General features: G+C 40.6%; 1 protein-coding gene across 4 annotated transcripts in view; it reads left to right on the forward strand.

The window, feature by feature from the left end:
- The window catches only part of KCTD15 (potassium channel tetramerization domain containing 15), a 46,687-nt gene that overhangs the window by 15,422 nt on the left and 12,240 nt on the right, over nt 1-19,025 (forward strand). For all 4 annotated transcript variants that reach the window (XM_040409428.1, XM_040409432.1, XM_040409431.1 and 1 more), the window contains 2 exons: nt 5,757-5,901; nt 16,195-16,500. In XM_040409428.1, coding sequence (XP_040265362.1) covers nt 5,757-5,901; nt 16,195-16,500 — 451 coding nt within the window. The remainder of the gene's footprint in view (nt 1-5,756; nt 5,902-16,194; nt 16,501-19,025) is intronic.

The following is a 19,025-nucleotide window of genomic DNA, read 5'->3' on the forward strand; positions in this document are numbered from 1 at the left end:
GTCAGGACGGATAAATTTGGCTCAGTTTCGTCAATATAACAATATAGAGAAAAGATACTTGGCCTTAGGCCTCATGCACACGGCCGTTGTTTTGGTCTGCAGTTTTGGCAGCTCGGATGTGGACCCATTCAGTTCAATGGGGCCGCAAAAGATGCGGATAGCACTCAGTGTGCTGTCCGCATCCGTGGCTCTGTTCCGCGGCCCCGCTAAAAAAATAAAACATGTCCTATTCTTGTCCGCGCTTTGCGGACAAGAATAGGCAGTTATATTAAAGGCTGTCCGTGCCGTTCCGCAAATTGCGGAACGAGCACGGACGCCATCAGTGTTTTGCGGACCTCAAAACACACCACGGTCGTGTGCATGTAGCCTTAGCATGTAAGATGGTCCTACTTCCTCCAACTAAGACATCATGGGAAGCAGGTCTGGCCCAGGAATGCCCCAGTGGCTAGGTATATTAACACCTGCCTCCCCCAATTCATTGTACCTGTGATTGTTACCACCCAGTTGTACATTTATATATACATTTCCAGAAGGAATACTAGAGGCACATCACTATGCAGAGTTATGAGAAAAAGATGTCCCAGAGCTGTTATGCCTTTGGGAATACAAGTATTTACTAAAACTGACATGTCAGGAGAGGGGACAGGTTCGGTTCTCTTTCAGTAACTAGTGAAGGGTATGTAAAGTGTATCTGATACAATGAAACAACTTAGTCTTTATTGAACAAATCTACTGTTTTGTGTCTCCAGTTCCTATGTGTCTCTATGGTTACAGGTTATAATAAAAGCCTGATTCAGCCTTATTTACCGGTCACAATGTTATAGCAAGGCGACATATAATACGTACACATATAGACAGTGATATGTCAGACATAGGAAGTTCTTGGCCTTTTATCATATACATTAATGCTTCAAATGTCTGTTTTTGTGATCAAAGATGTGCAAATCCTAATTGTTGCTGATTTATCTGTGCATTTGTGGCCTGCTTCACTCTTGACATAATAGCAATATTTGGGTCGCTGTTATCAACTATTACAGTACAAATCCCATAGACTGTATAGAGGGGGTGCGGGGCAACATCCTCATTAACCTGTACACAGCTCAGGGTGTCATAGGGATGGCCTGTCCCTGTGAATCCTATACTGGATGTTCAGAGATGAATACTTTATACCCTGCTCGCTGGATTCTATGGAAAACATGGGCAGCCGATTGCCCAGGGCCCGATGAGATTCAGAGCCAGGGGCTATTGACCTAGTGCTACAGCTGCAACATGTGTATCATGTGTGCAGAAAAGCTGCGTACGAGATGGGGGAGGGGATAGAGACCTCTGTGCAGTGCTGAAATGGTCTTCTGAAATACGAGCCTTCATTGCTTATTAGACAAATGACACAAAAGATACCAGTCCTCCTGCCCTGTGATACACAACTGGATGTAATTGTCTACGGACACTAAATCAGGACAATGATTACTATAACCTCCTAAACCTAGCAGGGGTGCTGGAAATTATAATGTGGTCATTAGTAGTCATTATAAATTTTTAGATATTTATGACCTGTATACAAATGCAATGATCACATTTTAAAGGGCAGTTCAATTATTTATTAGTAATAGCATGAATATTACAAGCATATAATTACCATAAAACTGCTATCTGTGTACAAGTATATAACTATATAATACTGCCTCCTATGTACAAGTATATAACTATATAATACTGCTCCTATGTACAAGAATATAACTACTATAATACTGCTCCTATGTACAAGAATATAACTACTATAATACTGCTCCTAAGTACAAGAATATAACTACTATATTACTGCCTCCTATATAAAAGAATATAACTACTATAATACTGCTCCTATGTACAAGAATATAACTACTAAAATACTGCTTCTATGTACAAGAATATAACTACTATAATACTGCCTCCTATGTACAAGAATATAACTACTAAAATACTGCTCCTATGTACAAGAATATAACTACTATAATACTACCTCCTATGTACAAGAATATAACTACTATAATACTGCTCCTATGTACAAGAATATAACTACTATAGTACTGCTCTTATGTACAAGAATATAACTACTATAATACTGCTCCTATGTACAAGAATATAACTGCTATAATACTCCTATGTACAAGAATATAACTACTATAATACTGCCTCCTATGTACAAGAATATAACTACTATAATACTGCTCCTATGTACAAGAATATAACTACTATAATACTGCTCCTATGTACAAGAATATAACTACTATAATACTGCCTCCTATGTACAAGAATATAACTACTATAATACTGCTCCTATGTACAAGAATATAACTACTATAATACTGCTCCTATGTACAAGAATATAACTACTATAATACTGCTCCTATGTACAAGAATATAACTACTATAATACTGCTCCTATGTACAAGAATATAACTACTATAATACTACCTCCTATGTACAAGAATATAACTACTATAATACTGCTCCTATGTACAAGAATATAACTACTATAGTTAGGGGCCTTACCATTAATTCTCAGACCCACTTGACAGCCGCATTTGCTGATGACCTACTTATAATGACATCTAATCCCGAAACATCCTTCCCTAGGCTTTTGTCTCTTTTCGAGGAGTTTGGCTATGTTTCAAACTTTAAAATCAATTATAGTAAGTCCATGGCCCTTAATATTACCTGTCCGGACTTAGTGAAAGAGACCCTTCAGAGAACTACCCCCTTTCACTGGGCTACAAAAGATCTAGTATTTTTAGGAGTACACGTTCCGGCCCAAGTAAAGGAATTGTTTGCTCTTAATTATGCCCCGTTACTATCATCAGTTAGGAAACATTTGCATTCTATTAAACTTCCGTTCATCTCTTGGTGTGGAAAGAGGAACTACCTCAAGACCTTTATAGTCCCTAAATTTCTGTACCTACTTCAGGTTTTGCCTATTTGGCTGCCGCACTCATTTTTTGTCGACATTCGCCGAGTTTTTTCTCTCTTTTTGTGGGGTAATAAACCCTCAAGAATTGCATATTTGGTGTTGACCAGAGAGAAGAGGTTTGGTGGTTTTGGTCTGCCTGACATGCGCTCCTACTATGCGGCCTTTCAATTATTCCGAGGTCTATCCCTCCTCAATAACTCCTATGATGCTCCATATGTGCGTCTAGAGCGCTCTCTGCTTTCCACCAAAATGAAGCGGATCCTTTGGGGGCTATCCCCCTGTTCTCCAGGTAGTTCCTCCTTATCACCCCTTTGGAAGAGCCTATTGGTTGAATGGGCCAAGTAATTTAAAGCCAAGGTGCTTACATTTCCAATCCCAGGCACTCCACTCTCCTCCTTTCAATTTTATATTCACCCGGAAGCTAAGAAGCCTTCAGGCATTTGGCCTCTTTTAGCTGAGATCCCTTTAAGTGAGATCAGGACCCCAGATGGGAACCTGGATTGGTCCCCAGTCTTGAATGACCCCAAAATAAAAAACGCCCCTTTCCTCCAGGGATTTGCCCTGCAGAAGGATATTAAGTTGATCAAACTACCACCCCCAACTACCTCTAGTCCTCCCTCTTGGTTGGATAAAAGGCTATCAGACACCCGTAGGATCCCCAAACCACTGTCTACCATATATAAAGAATTACTCTCATCCTCCCCTCCTGAGCTACACTTCCTCAATTCGTGGGAAAGGGAACTTTCCATCCGCCTTTCAGAACCGGAAAGGGCTTTTGTCCTTTCACACTCTCACGGCTTTAGCTGCTGTATTAGGATACAAGAGAACTCATATAAGCTGCTTACAAGATGGTACAAATCCCCGGAGTTTCTGCATAGGCTTAATGCAGACATCCCAAGTGAGTGTTAGAGGTGTAAAAAGGATACAGGCTCCCTGTCACACATTTGGTGGTATTGTGAGAGGATCAAAGCGTTCTGGTTAAGCATAGAAGCATTGATCAATGAGGTATGTGTTACGCAGGTTAAACTAGATCCCAAACTGATCTTACTTTGGTGTCACAATGACTCGCTGTCTCCCTGTAAATCTGATCTTCCCACTATACTTATCACGGCGGCGAGATTGTTGATCCCGCTGCTTTGGAAAGATACTGAACCTCCTACTGTTTCGATGTAGAGAGACAAGGTGGATCAGATCTATAGATTTGAAGAACTGGCCCATTGGGAATCCTACACACGTTCCCGCTTTCTTAAAATCTGGTCACCTTGGAAGAATTATAGAAAGTTTACTTGACTGAGTTGGAAAAACTCTTAACCCCCCCCTGTCCACTCCCTACCCCTCCTTTCCTCTCCTTTGTTTTATACTTTTATTGTCTGTTATATTTTTTGGCTTCATCTTACACCATATGATGCACTGATATGCAATTATTGTCACTTACATAGAAGGTTTGTAATATACCTTTTCATCAATACTACGATGGTATGTGATTGTAAGATGTACCTTATTCTTTGAATAAAAAGAAATTTGGTTAAGAATATAACTACTATAATACTGCTCCTGTGTACAAGAATATACCTACTATAATACTGCCTCCTATGTACAAGAATATAACTACTATAATACTGCCTCCTATGTACAAGAATATAACTACTATAATACTGCCTCCTATGTACAAGAATATAACTACTATAATACTGCCTCCTATGTACAAGAATATAACTACTATAATACTGCCTCCTATGTACAAGAATATAGCTACTATAATACTGCTCCTATGTACAAGAATAGAACTACTATAATACTGCTCCTATGTACAAGAATATAACTACTATAATACTGCTTCTATGTACAAGAATATAACTGCTATAATACTGCCTCCTATGTACAAGAATATAACTACTATAATACTGCTCCTATGTACAATAATATAACTACTATAATACTGCTCCAATGTACAAGAATATAACTACTATAATACTGCTTCTATGTACAAGAATATAGCTACTATAATACTGCTTCTATGTACAAGAATATAGCTACTATAATACTGCTCCTATGTACAGGAATATAACTACTATAATACTGCTCCTATATACAAGAATATAACTACTATAATACTGCCTCCTATGCACAAGAATATAACTACTATAATACTGCTCCTATGTACAATAATATAACTACTATAATACTGCTCCAATGTACAAGAATATAACTACTATAATACTGCTTCTATGTACAAGAATATAGCTACTATAATACTGCTTCTATGTACAAGAATATAGCTACTATAATACTGCTCCTATGTACAGGAATATAACTACTATAATACTGCTCCTATATACAAGAATATAACTACTATAATACTGCCTCCTATGTACAAGAATATAACTACTATAATACTGCCTCCTATGTACAAGAATATAACTACTATAATACTGCTCCTATGTACAAGAATATAACTACTATAATACTGCCTCCTATGTACAAGAATATAACTACTATAATACTGCCTCCTATGTACAAGAATATAACTACTATAATAATGCTCCTATGTACAAGAATATAACTTCTATAATACTGCTCCTATGTACAAGAATATAACTACCATAATACTGCTCCTATGTACAAGAATATAACTACTATAATACTGCTCCTATGTACAAGAATATAACTACTATAATACTGCCTCATATGTAAAATCACATAGCTAAAATACTTCAAAATAATGATATTTTCACAGTTGAAACAATTCAGTAGAAAACAAGAGTGAAATATTTCTTATAACAAATCTTTTATTTTCTTGGCTCCTCAGAATAAGTCGTCTGTTTAATGGGACAGAACCCATCGTACTGGACAGCTTAAAACAGCATTACTTTATCGACCGGGATGGAGAAATTTTCCGCTACATCTTAAGTTTTCTACGAACTTCAAAATTGCTCCTTCCTGAAGATTTTAAGGTAAAGCTGATGAAAACCATTTTTGTGAAAATGCAGTACAAAACCCTTTGGTGCGGCACATTTTCTTTATTTATTGTGCGATTGGTCGCTGTGGAAAACTGTACAGTACTGATTCGATTTTACTTGCATCTCTAATAGAAAGTAGATATGAAAGTGGTGCTGCAGCGGCATTATGCCGTTCCCGAGAGTTTTTACTGATTGATGACCTTTCCTCTGGATAGGTCATTAGTATTTGATTGGTGTGGGTCAGATAGGTCAGCAGTTAAAAAAAACTCTCTGAAAACTCCTAGAATCACCCCACTTCATGGTCTGCGGACACGGATGTAAGCCCCCCCCAATGTATGCCTACACAAGCATCGACTCACAGAGGTTTTTTTTGTTGTTGCATATAGATGTATTCTAAAGCATAGATGACTATGCAATTCCAGTAGTGTTCAGACAGACAGGTGCTTACATTTGCTGGCCGGACGGACACTCTTAGCATACATCTGGCTAATTGAAGTATATGGCGTTACTTGTGTCACATGATTACAGTTTCTATTCTAGGTCATTCTGCCAATGATGGGGGTCATAGGGTATTTATCACTTTCAATCCCACAATGCACTGGTCAGTTTTGGGTTTGTCTAAAAACCACCCACATACATTAGATCCTTCTGGTGGATCCCACTGTTTCTAATGGTATTAAAATAAATAAATAAATATAAAACTAGGGGTTTTGCAAGCACTGTCCAATGTCCACTCTTAGGTATGGTCACAGGTGAATGTGGTTACTGATTGGCAAGGAAGAACTGAGTGATGTGGGCCGGGGCGGACTGGAAACTTAAAGTGGCCCTGGAAAAAAAAAATAAAAGTGGCCCCAGATACCACAGTGCAGCACAAAATACTGCCTAAAATAATTAATGCTGAGAGCATCAGATCTTTATGTACCCGGCTTTGGCCCACCGGTAATTTCCCTATAGGGTCTGTGGCCAGTCCGCCCTGGGGTGGGGTGGTTGGGAAGTGCCTGAGGTCACTCTGACTTGAGGATGGTAGACCCCCGCACCAGTTGGCCGCAGAGATTTGGATTCTTGCCACACGTTGATTGGTTCAGAAACTAATATTATGTAACATCACTGTGCTGGCAGGGCCCCTGGCATTATCAATCAGCCCCAGATAGTGGCTCTAACGCCATCCGCTTAGTTGTGACTATTTACGTGAATTTCTTGCGGGAAATGGTAAATTACAGGGTGGGATTTCATTCACTTGTATATACCAAAGAAATACATATTAGTTATACTTTACTATGTGGCACAATCTCCCTGGAGTATATACATGTTCCTATAGGTTTCTAAGAGGTAAAGTAGCACAGCAGAAATGTGTGTGTAAAAGGAACCAGTCAGGATGGTCCTGCTGTCTGGACCACAGACATCATGAAATCCTGACTGGCTCCCTCATTACTGAGAGCCATGTTTTAGGGCTTATGCACACGACCGTGGTTTTTGGTCCGCATCCGATTTGCATTTGTTGCGGATCAGATGCGGACCCTTTCACTTCAATGGTCGCAAAAGATGTGGAAAGCACTCCATGGTCTGTCTGCATCCCTATGTCTGCAGAAAAATAGAACTTGTCCTATTCTTGTCTGTTTTATGGACAAGGATAGGACAGTTCTGTATAGGGCAGGACATTATGTTCCACAAAATGCGCAACACACTCGGCCAGTATCCATGTTTTGGGGACCACAAAAATCGCAGCGGCCGCGTGCATGAACTTTTACTCTGAAATGCTGGGGCATTCAAAGATAATTTCCCAGGAACAGGGAGAAGAATCTGAGTGGCTCCCTGCAGGCTTTGGTTTCATTGACCAGTCTTTGTGACTACGGAGAGTTCAGTCAATGAGACCTAGCTGGGCAGGGAGAAGCAGGTGGGGAGCCGCCCGCATGACTCTGCTCCCTATTCTGAACCATGGCTCTCTGTAATGAGGGACCCTGTTGGGATTTCATGCTGCCTGTACCGTAAAAACATTGGTACCAGGTCAGCAGGAGAGTGGAAAGGTGAGTATCACTCCTTTTTATTTTATACCATTGTAAGCTATAAAATAAGCATGGCAGCACCTTTAACTGCTTAGCGTAGTTGAGTTGGAAAGCCTTAAGGATGTTCACCTAGATCACCACCGGCCTTTTCGAGCCGAGCGAGTCCTGGCATCTGCTCGGGTTTGTCTTGTACGACTCGAGCCCTGATGAAGTGTATGGCCCAACCTTGACATGAACAAAGCTAGGAGGCAAAGAATGTGGGCCACATCCCGTCCCTATTCCAAAACCAACTGTTTTTGGTGCACCCGAGTCTAAAAACCCAACAAAGTTCCTAGTATGAGACCTGGGTAAGAGACAGTATAACCCTCACGTCTAACCCAGTACATGTATAGCAATGGATATGATCAGTATCTCTGAGTGGTTACAGATATGATGTACTGTGTTCTCCATTAAGAGGGCTAGTGGTGACCAGGGCCGAGTCTATGATGTGAGGAGGGCAATGGAGATGAATCGGGATTCACAAACTGCTTGCGGAAGAAGCAGAGAGTTTCAGAAGGAAGTGTAATCATCTTGTGGGATACAATGTACCTCAATGTTTCTTAGAGGTCTATGGGCATTCGCAGGTATGACAGCCCAAGGTTCAGCTGCTACCTCTTCAGTTTACACCCCTGGGATCGCCCCATTTGGACTACTGGTCTGGAAAGGTGGAGAGATGTGAGATTACGTTATGCCCAGGGGTGGGATTCAAATTTTTAACAACAGGTTCCCTACTCAACGGCGGACACGCTGCGTCACGACACATGTTTACATGTAAACACACCATATATATGCAACACACATACACATAAATACACCACATACATTGTACACATACATAAATACACCACATATACACTGCACACACATACCACCCAACTAAGGAGCTAAACTATCAGCGGCGGGCGAAGCAATGGAAGAGAGCATCTCCAGCTGCCCTGCCACCGCCAGAGCATCGGATCAGCTGGTAACACTGTTCTCCGATCCAGTTGTAATTTTAACAACCGGATCTGGAGAACTGGAGGCAACTGGTTGAATCCCATGCCTGGTTATGCCCACTTAAATGGGGCTCTCTAAAGCCGATAATGGAGGGACCCTGGCACCTTTGCAGTGACCATCCACTATGGTATGCGCCAACGTGACCGGGCGCATTCGTGATGCAGTTGTACTAGAGATCATTTAATAAGAACCAATGAGCAATTAGCGTTCAGTAAAACACGCTCGTGATTGGTTGCTATGGTTATATGTAGATTTATTTATTTTTCCGCCAATTTTCAATGTTAGGTAATAGATCCTAGTCAGTAGTACAAGGCGGTAATGGTATACAGAAGATAAATATAGTGTTTGTGTTTTTCTAATTAGCAGACACTTTGGAGAGTGTGAAACGCGTGCAGTTTTTTTCTCTCCCATCCTGAGCAGTGTCTTATGTTAAAGAAATCATTACAAAGGGCTGCTGAATATGGATCAGTTTTCACCTTTGTTTAATCAAATAGAAGAAAAGTGCCGCCGGGTTACATCTCGATTCGTTTTGCCCCGGCAGTTGTGAAAGTTGTTAAAAGTTTTGGAATACTTAGTGTTGAACTATTTGAGATCCCTGTTAATTTCTGCCGATCTTCCAGGAGCCGCCGTTGTGGAGGGCGGTCTGTACGGCTTGTGGTGCATGGGGAAGGGGGGGGGGGGGCGTGAAATATATGTATAGTGCTGTACCTAGAACCTCCTGGCGTTAGAAAGGCAGGCCAACTGGATGCACTTTATGTGAATTACTTCCTTGTCTTTGTCATAGATAAACAGATGCACATGTGCATAGCTATGTAGATAGACAGGTGGCCATGCAGATAGAGATATATTAGGGATCTCTTACAAAGACAGAGAATCTGCATATACAAGAAGAAGGATGGAGACAGCAGGTCCTTTTGTTGGAGTTTATTCCAGATGCAACGTTTCGGCTAGAGGGCCTTTGTCAAGGCAAAACGTTGCATCTGGAGTAAACTCCAACAAAAGGACCTGCTGTCTCCATCCTTCTTGTATATGCAGATTATCCGATCTGCACAGGAAGGCTTACCACATTCGCTGGAGACGATATCGAAATGGGTGTGCTGTCCGCCCCTCTTCTTTTTACACAGAACGATAGATTATTGGGAACAAACTAAAAGTTCCCGATAACTGTCTGATCTTCACCGGAGATGAGGGCTGCATTTACCGGCGGCAATCACCTCCACTGTATGGGATCAAGTGATCCCTAGAGCCTGTCCCCATAGAAAATCATTATTCCTGGGGCAGCAGATCGCCACTTAGGCAGTTTTATTTGCTGCAAAGGAGCAATGATTTTTGGTGCCGAACGAGCGCTTGCTCATACATATGGTTATTGACACCTTTTACATATTCCAATTATCAGAAATGAGCATTTATACAAACGCTCATCCTCAATAATCTGCCTGATAATCTGACCTTCTAAAAGGACCCTAGATAGATATATAAAGAGATATGATATGAGATATTAGATAGATAGTAGATAGAGAAATAGATAGATCTGAGATACAGTAGATTGATATAGAGAGATAGATATTAGATAGATTATATCTACGTTCCAATATCTATATAAAAATTCCAGTAGATATCTGATCATAAACATCACATTTTACATCCATTGATGTGCATTGTGCCGATACTTATAGTCATATTATGGATCTGTGTTGTATGGATCCGTCAGATGGAGCCTATAGACTGCTCTGGGCCCGTACTGTACCAGTGATTTTATATGGTGGCACACTTGAGATTTTCTCAGTGCTATGTTCCATCCAATGGTGATGCCAGGGAAGAAGAGAGGCACCATATGGCAGCACTCGGAGTGCCTACCGCTCCATAATACAGAAGAGTAGGGACTCTGTGCCGCTGCACATTCTGACTGAGATACTTTTCACACTGGTTGCTGCTGAACAGTCATAACAGAAATCACAGTGGCACCATTAGGTGCAGTCATTCAGGAGCCGGCCCGGCTATTACACAACTCTTAATTCTAGCTGTGTTCAGATTTAATACCCCTCAATGCTGCAGACAGCTCTGGCTTTCACGCCCAAGAGACAGCGTTACGACAGAATTTTTTTTTTACTATGATCTCTGAAAATAACCTAGGGCTTCTCTCAACCTTTGATGTGTTACTTGTAGTAAGGCTGGCAACATGTAGCCTGGAATAGGTTGTCTTGAAGATGGCATGTATAACTGGTACTTTGCCATACTCAGAATTGGACAATTTAAAGGGGTTATCCAACCCCTATAATGCACCCCCCCAATGCCCGAGGTTATACTTACCTGGCACCCGTGTCGCTGCATCTCCCCTAGCGTCACCCGCGATGCTAGGGAGGCTCGTCCCCGTCACGGCCTGCTATTGTGTATATGTAGATTTCACATATGAGCACAGAGGACAGTAACAAAACACAAGTATAAGAGCGGAAGCATGATCTGTTCACACTAGGGTCATGGCTTCCAGTGGTATCAAACTTATGATGAATACACTATGTGAAAAACCTGATGGATCCCATTGTCTTACGACTTATGACTATTAAAAAGCCATGGGAACCTGATGAAAGGGCAGTGTAGACCGAGCCTAAAGATGGCCATACACATGAAATGTACAACGAATTAGATGGTCGGCCGATAATAATAATAATGGGCTCGGCTAGCAGAGTAATTTGTATTGGGTTCTCCCAACTCTCCCTAAATGGCAGAAGTTGCCTGATTCTTTCACTCTTGGGCAGACAAGCTGCATGCCAGGGGTATCTGACAACAGTTTACAACCCTCTCCCATTAACATAGAAACATAGAAACATAGAATGTGTCGGCAGATAAGAACCATTTGGCCCATCCAGTCTGCCCAATATACTAAATACTATGGATAGCCCCTGGCCCTATCTTATATGAAGGATGGCCTTATGCCTATCCCATGCATGCTTAAACTCCTCCACTGTATTTGCAGCTACCACTTCTGCAGGAAGGCTATTCCATGCATCCACTACTCTCTCAGTAAAGTAATACTTCCTGATATTACTTTTAAACCTTTGCCCCTCTAATTTAAAACTATGTCCTCTTGTAGCAGTTTTTCTTCTTTTAAATATTCTCTCCTCTTTTACCGTGTTGATTCCCTTTATGTATTTAAAAGTTTCTATCATATCCCCTCTGTCTCGTCTTTCTTCCAAGCTTTACATGTTAAGATCCTTTAATCTTTTCTGGTAAGTTTTATCCTGCAATCCATGTACCAGTTTAGTAGCTCTTCTCTGAACTCTCTCCAAAGTATCAATATCCTTCTGGAGATATGGTCTCCAGTACTGAGCACAATACTCCAAATGAGGTCTCACTAGTGCTCTGTAGAGCGGCATGAGCACCTCCCTCTGTCTACTGGTAATGCCTCTCCCTATACACCCCAGCATTCTGCTAGCATTTCCTGCTGCTCTATGACATTGTCTGCCTGCCTTTAAGTCTTCTGAAATAATGACCCCTAAATCCCTTTCCTCAGATACTGAGGTTAGGACTGTATCACTGATTTTATATTCTGCTCTTGGGTTTTTACGGCCCAGGTGCATTATCTTGCACTTATCAACATTAAATTTTAGTTGCCATATTTTTGACCATTCCTCTAGTTTTCCTAAGTCCTTTTCCATTTGGTGTATCCCTCCAGGAACATCAACCCTGTTACAAATCTTTGTGTCATCAGAAAAAAGACACACCTTACCATCGAGGCCTTCTGCAATTTCGCTGATAAAGATATTAAACAATATGGGTCCCAGAACAGATCCCTGAGGTACCCCACTGGTAACAAGACCTTGGTCTGAATATACTCCATTGACTACAACCCTCTGTTGCCTGTCCCTCAGCCACTGCCTAATCCATTCAACAATATGGGAGTCCAAGCCCAAAGACTGCACTTTATTGATAAGCTTTCTATGTGGGACAGTATCAAAAGCCTTACTAAAGTCTAGATAAGCGATGTCTACTGCACCTCCTCCATCTATTATTTTAGTCACCCAATCGAAAAAATCAATAAGATTAGTTTGACATGATCTCCCTGAAGTAAACCCATGCTGTTTTTCATCTTTCAATTCATGGGATTTTAGGTGTTCCACAATCCTCTCCTTAAGTATGGTTTCCATTAATTTCCCCACTATTGATGTCAGGCTTACTGGCCTATAGTTGCCCGATTCCTCCCTACTACCTTTCTTGTGAATGGGCACAACATTTGCTAATTTCCAATCTTCTGGGACGACTCCTGTTGCCAGCGATTGGTTAAATAAATCTGTTAATGGTTTTGCTAGTTCAACGCTGAGCTCTTTTAATAGCTTTGGGTGTATCCCATCAGGCCCCTGTGACTTATTTGTATTAATTTTAGACAGCTGACTTAGAACCTCTTCCTCTGTAAAGACACATGCATCAAAAGATTCATTAGTCTTCTTTCCTAACTGAGGTCCTTCTCCTTCATTTTCCTTTGTAAAAACTAAACAGAAATATTCATTGAGGCAGTCAGCTAGTTCTTTATCTTCTTCCATATACCTTCCTTCTTTTGTTTTTAATTTGGTAATTCCTTGTTTTAGTTTCCTTTTTTCATTTATGTAACAATTCCTTTTTTCATTTATGTAACAACACATGCATGCTCAGCCAAGGAGAAAGATGTAAAAAAAAAAATAATAATTTTCGCCAATCACAGCCGAGAAAAGAAAAAAATTAAGGGGTGCTGTAGTCATGTAAAATCTGCCCAGAGTATCCCAAATGCAGGATATTTTTGCCTTATATACCTGGTTTTCATGTCAACACTTTCTTTCTACTGTTCTCAGCATCACTGCTTTCTGGCAGCACGTTTACATGCAGAACTTCCTGTTTTCATCAGCTTTTTGCTGGGTTTGCTAACCATGCTTTGCTCTGTAATGTTTCACAGGGTTTGCTCCGCCTAACTAACATGGAGAAGGGAAGTGTAGAAGTGATTACTGCAGAGGGAACAGTGTAGCAAGCCTTGAGAAACAGTACAGAGTAAAGCAAACCCAGCAGGAAGCGGATAACAACAGGAAGTTCTGCATGAAAACTTCCTGCCAGGATGCAGTGATGCTGAGAACAGGAGAAGGAAAGTGCTGACATGAAAAACAGACATAGTTGGCAAAAATATGCAGTGTTTGGGGTACTGAGGGGAAAAAAAATCATTACACTGGGGAACCCCTTTAAGATTGCCATTTTATTAAATTATTGAACCTTTGCAGATTACAACCATTTAGTCGTGACTAAATCTCTACTTTCCATATTTTCGGATACAAATGGAGGAGTGATATGATTTCATTTATCCTTCTTCTTGGACTAAACACATTGATACTGTTGGTATAAAGTCTTTAGGGCATTGATGGAGATGGTGCATCTGAAATGAGTGTTAACAGCTTGTCCTCAGCATGTGGCCAATCGATCAGGGTGCCGGCTAATATCAGACCTGTGTTTCTCCACTTTATATAAGGGGAACGAGAAGTTATAAGGGCTCTCGGGCATGTGTAATTACATCGGCCAGGGGCTGCGATGTGAAGCTAGTTAATTAGCTCCTGGTAACTATGTAAATGGAAATTCGCTATTAAAAGTTCAATCCTGTCTTCTAAGCATGACTAATTTTTAGAAAATTATATTTTTTTGTATATGTTCATTTGATTTCCAGGTGCGGAGGATTTTAATGTATGTTGGATTCTGAGACTTTTTAACAGGGAGAATGAGACTGGTGATATCAGGCTCTTTTAGCTCATCCCACGTGCCTTTACAAAATGGGAAATATTTCATCTTTCTTTTACCGAACTGGTTGTAGGAAACACAAAAACGTCAATGAAAAATGTCCTTGCATGCTCAAAGGTAGTAAAGAGATGTCGTGCTTGCACACAGTTCCTGAGATTTCAGCCAGTCCATTTTTATTTCTTCATTTGCAGGTTTTACAAGATGCAGCTCAGTGTCGGGTATAGATCTGACTCATCTCTTTCATTCACAAATCCATAACTGTGTGGGCATCATTGAAAAGTGTTGACATCTTAAGCCTGTGTCGTGTTCGAACGAGATGGTTTTTTTTAAAACGAGCTCAAGGAGATTAGAATAAAAATTAAGTAAAAAATGCCTTCATCTGGCCTGCGTTGATGAACGGGGTGGCAGGATAGTAGCCTCGAGGGGTGTCCAGGGGGAATAAAGCCAAAAAGAAAACACTGGGGCTGATTTACTAAGCAGATGTGCCATGGTTATGGTGCAAATAGTGCAAAAACACTGTGATACAGGCCATGATTTAGACACGTTTTTGCACCTAACGAAACAGTTTTGTAAAATGTCAAGAAAAGGAGTTCTAAAAGACACCAGATTTAAGAAGGGTGTGGGCCACAGTATTGGTTCAAGTAAGCCGACAAAGTGGTGGCGTAAAGAGAAAAGTATGCACCAAATCTGTCACACAGTGTGTGCCGCTTTGAAAAATTTGGCTCTCCTCCTGCCTGTCTGGAATATTTTTGTCTAAATTCAATCAATCTGCCTCATTGTGTTTTGAGTGAACTATAGTCATTTATTAAGGATTTGTTTTGTAGTTCACTTCACCTTGCAAAATGTATTTAATGGTTGACGACCCTCATACCGCACACACACCCATACTTAAAACTTATACTGGGATAGTTTCTACCTCCCCCTCCATCCTGGCTTCAGAACAGGGATAACCTTCGTAAGCCGCAGTGCCATGGGCCGTAGCAGGGTTTTCTACCCACTCGTCCCTCTGGAATTTTAGCCCTCTGGCTAGGGTGGGCGTAGCCTTGGCATAATTATGACTTCGTAGGTGTAAAATAAGAAAAAAATCGGAAGAAGTTTCTTTGTAAGTGCCAAAGACAATAGTATCAAGAGCACTTAGATGAGATACGTTGGGAGACAGGACTCTGCAGAAGCCAAAATGGGTATTCACTGCCTGGGGGAAAGGTCAACCAGAAGGGTGAAACTCTATCACAGGGTCATACTGTATTGAGGAAAGTACCCTGCTCAGTTTGGCAGGGAAAGCAAAAGGTCAGAATTGGCTTCACCCAAAGTTTGTAACCTGACAGGAGTTTAATAAACTTTATGAAAAAATTTATATTCATTTTTGAGTAGTGTCGGAAACGAAGACCATTCTCGCCTTGAATGTGTCGTGTCCAAAATGTGCTTCTCAGTTGCTTTAAAGTTGGCTATTTGGTTGGTGTCTGGTAGACACGGGCTTACTTTTCCTTTTATGTGACCCTAGGAATTGAATCTACTATATGAAGAAGCCAAATACTATCAACTCCATCCGATGGTGAAGGAACTCGAGAGGTGGAAACAAGACAAGGAGCATCGGAAGCATTTCCAGCCATGTGACTGTCTAGTGGTGCGGGTGACTCCAGATCTTGGAGAGAGGATTGCACTGAGTGGGGAGAAAGCGTTAATAGAGGAGATTTTTCCTGAGACTGGAGATGTCATGTGTAACTCTGTAAATGCTGGATGGAACCAAGACCCAACTCACGTCATCAGGTTTCCACTTAATGGCTACTGCAGATTAAACTCTGTGCAGGTAAGCTATAGCGATGGGAACCATTTACATGGGTTCTCGTATTATCACCATTTCCTGATACAGCGCTTTATTATTTGTGTATGTGGAATCTATTCAAGGGGTTGTTGAGTTACATTTTTTAGGTAAAGGGTGGAATGTTAAAATAATAAAATAAAAGCATTACTCACCTTTCTGACCCCTCGCTGCTGCCGTTCCTATCCCCGGCTCAGTCTAGTGATTGGCTGCGCAGATATCTCTTGGCTTTTCCTGTGTGTTGAGCGCACCAGAGAGAGGAGATCAGCAGGAAACAGCTCGGGTCCAGAACAGTGAGATGGGCAGTGTCAGCCCAGTCTTGGTCGCTATGATGCTGCCTTTTTTTTAAATAGTTTTTTTCACCTGTATTACAAGAGACATAACTTTTTCAGTTTTTCATCTAAGTAGCTGTAGCAGATGAGTGGTATTTTCAGTGTCACCATTCTGCGGCAATTATCACTCATTGATTAACTTTTATTAACTTCTTTTTGATGGGGAAAAAACCCCAGCAATTCAGTCAGTACGATTGCAGCGATACCAAACATGTCTAGGTTTTTATTATGTTTTACTACTTCTGCACAATAATAGCACATTTCACGGGACAATAAAAAAAGTTTTTTATCTCACTGCATTTTAAGAGCTATAACTTTTAGATTTTTCCATCGACTGAACCGTATTTGGGCTTTTTTTGTGTGGAACAAGTCAGGTTTTTGATAAAACCATTTTTGGGTATATATAACTTATTGATTAACTTTTCTTGATAGAATTTCAACATTACTTTTTGCATTATTTTTATGCCATTCACCATGTTAACTGTATTATATATGTCAATATAATTCCAAAAGAGAAAAAAGGCAGCACTCCAATTATATATATATATATATATATATATATATATATATATATATATATATACACACACAGTGGATATAAAAAGTCTACACACCCTTGTTAAAATGTCAGGTTTCTGTGCTGTAAAAAATGAGACAAAGATTAATAATTTCAGAACTTTTTCCACCTTTAATGTGACCTATAAACTGTACAACTCAATTGAAAAACAAACTGAAATATTTTAGGTGGAGGGAAGAAAACTAAAAAAAACTAAAATAATGTGGTTGCATAAGTGGGGATGTAGCTATGTTCAGAATTAAGCAGTCACATTCAAAATCATGTAAAGTGCCTCTGATTAACCCCAAATAAAGCTCAGCTGCTCTAGTTGGTCTTTCCTGAAATTTTCTTAGTCGCATCCCACAGCAGAAGCCGTGGTCCACAGAGAGCTTCCAAAGCATCAGAGGGATCTCATTGTTAGAAGGTATCAGTCAGGAGAAGGGTACAGAAGAATTTCCAAGGTATTAGATCTACCATGGAACACAGTGAAGACAGTCATCATCAAGTGGAGAAAATATGGCACAACAGTGACATTACCAAAAACTGGCCGTCCCTCCAAAATTTATGAAAAGACGAGAAGGAAACTGGTCTGGGAGGCGACCAAGAGGCCTACAGCAACAATAAAGGAGCTGCAGGAATATCTGGCAAGTACTGTCTGTGTGGTACATGTGACAACAATCTCCCGTATTCTTCATATGTCTGGGCTATGGGGTAGAGGGGCAAGACGAAAGCCTTTTCTTACGTAGAAAAACATCCAAGCCAGGCTGCATTTTGCAAAAACACATCTGAAGTCTCCCAAAAGCATGTGGAAAAAGGTGTTCTGGTCTGATAAAACCAAGGTTTAACTTTTTGGCCATAATTCCAAAGGATATGTTTGGCGCAAAAACAACACTGCACATCACCAGAAGAACACCATCTCCACAGTGAAGCATGGCGGGGGCAGCATCATGCCAAGGGGCTGTTCTTCTTCAGCTGGAACTGGGGCCTTAGTTAAGCTAGAGGGAATTCTGAACAGTTCCAAATACCAGTCAATATTGGCACAAAACCTTCAGGCTTCTGCTAGAAAGCTGAACATGAAGAGGAACTTCATCTTTCAGCATGACAACAACCCAAAGCATACATCCAAATCAACCAAGGAATGGCTTCACCAGAAGAAGATTAGAGTTTTGGAATGGCCCAGCCAGAGCCCAGACCTGACCCCGATTGAAAATCCGTGGGGTGATCTGAAGAGGGCTGTGCCCAGGAGATGCCCTCACAATCTGACAGAGTGTTTTTGCAAAGAAGAGTGGGCAAATCTTGCCAAGTCAAAATGTGCCATGCTGATAGACTCCTACCCAAAAACACTGAGTGCTGTAATAAAATCAACAGGTGCTTCAACAAAGTATTAGTTTAAGGGTGTGCACACTTATGCAACCATATTATTTTATTTTTATATTTTTTCTTCCCTCCACCTAAAAGATTTCAGTTTGTTTTTCAATTGAGTTGTACAGTTTATAGGTCACAATAAAGGTGGAAAAAGTTCTGAAATTATTTATCTTTGTCTCATTTTTTTTACATCACAGAAACCTGACATTTTAACAGGGATGTGGAGACTTTTTATATCCACTGTATAAAGGGCATTTTTC

This window comes from Bufo bufo, chromosome 10, assembly GCF_905171765.1.
Source record: "Bufo bufo chromosome 10, aBufBuf1.1, whole genome shotgun sequence".
Classification (NCBI taxonomy): domain Eukaryota; kingdom Metazoa; phylum Chordata; class Amphibia; order Anura; family Bufonidae; genus Bufo; species Bufo bufo.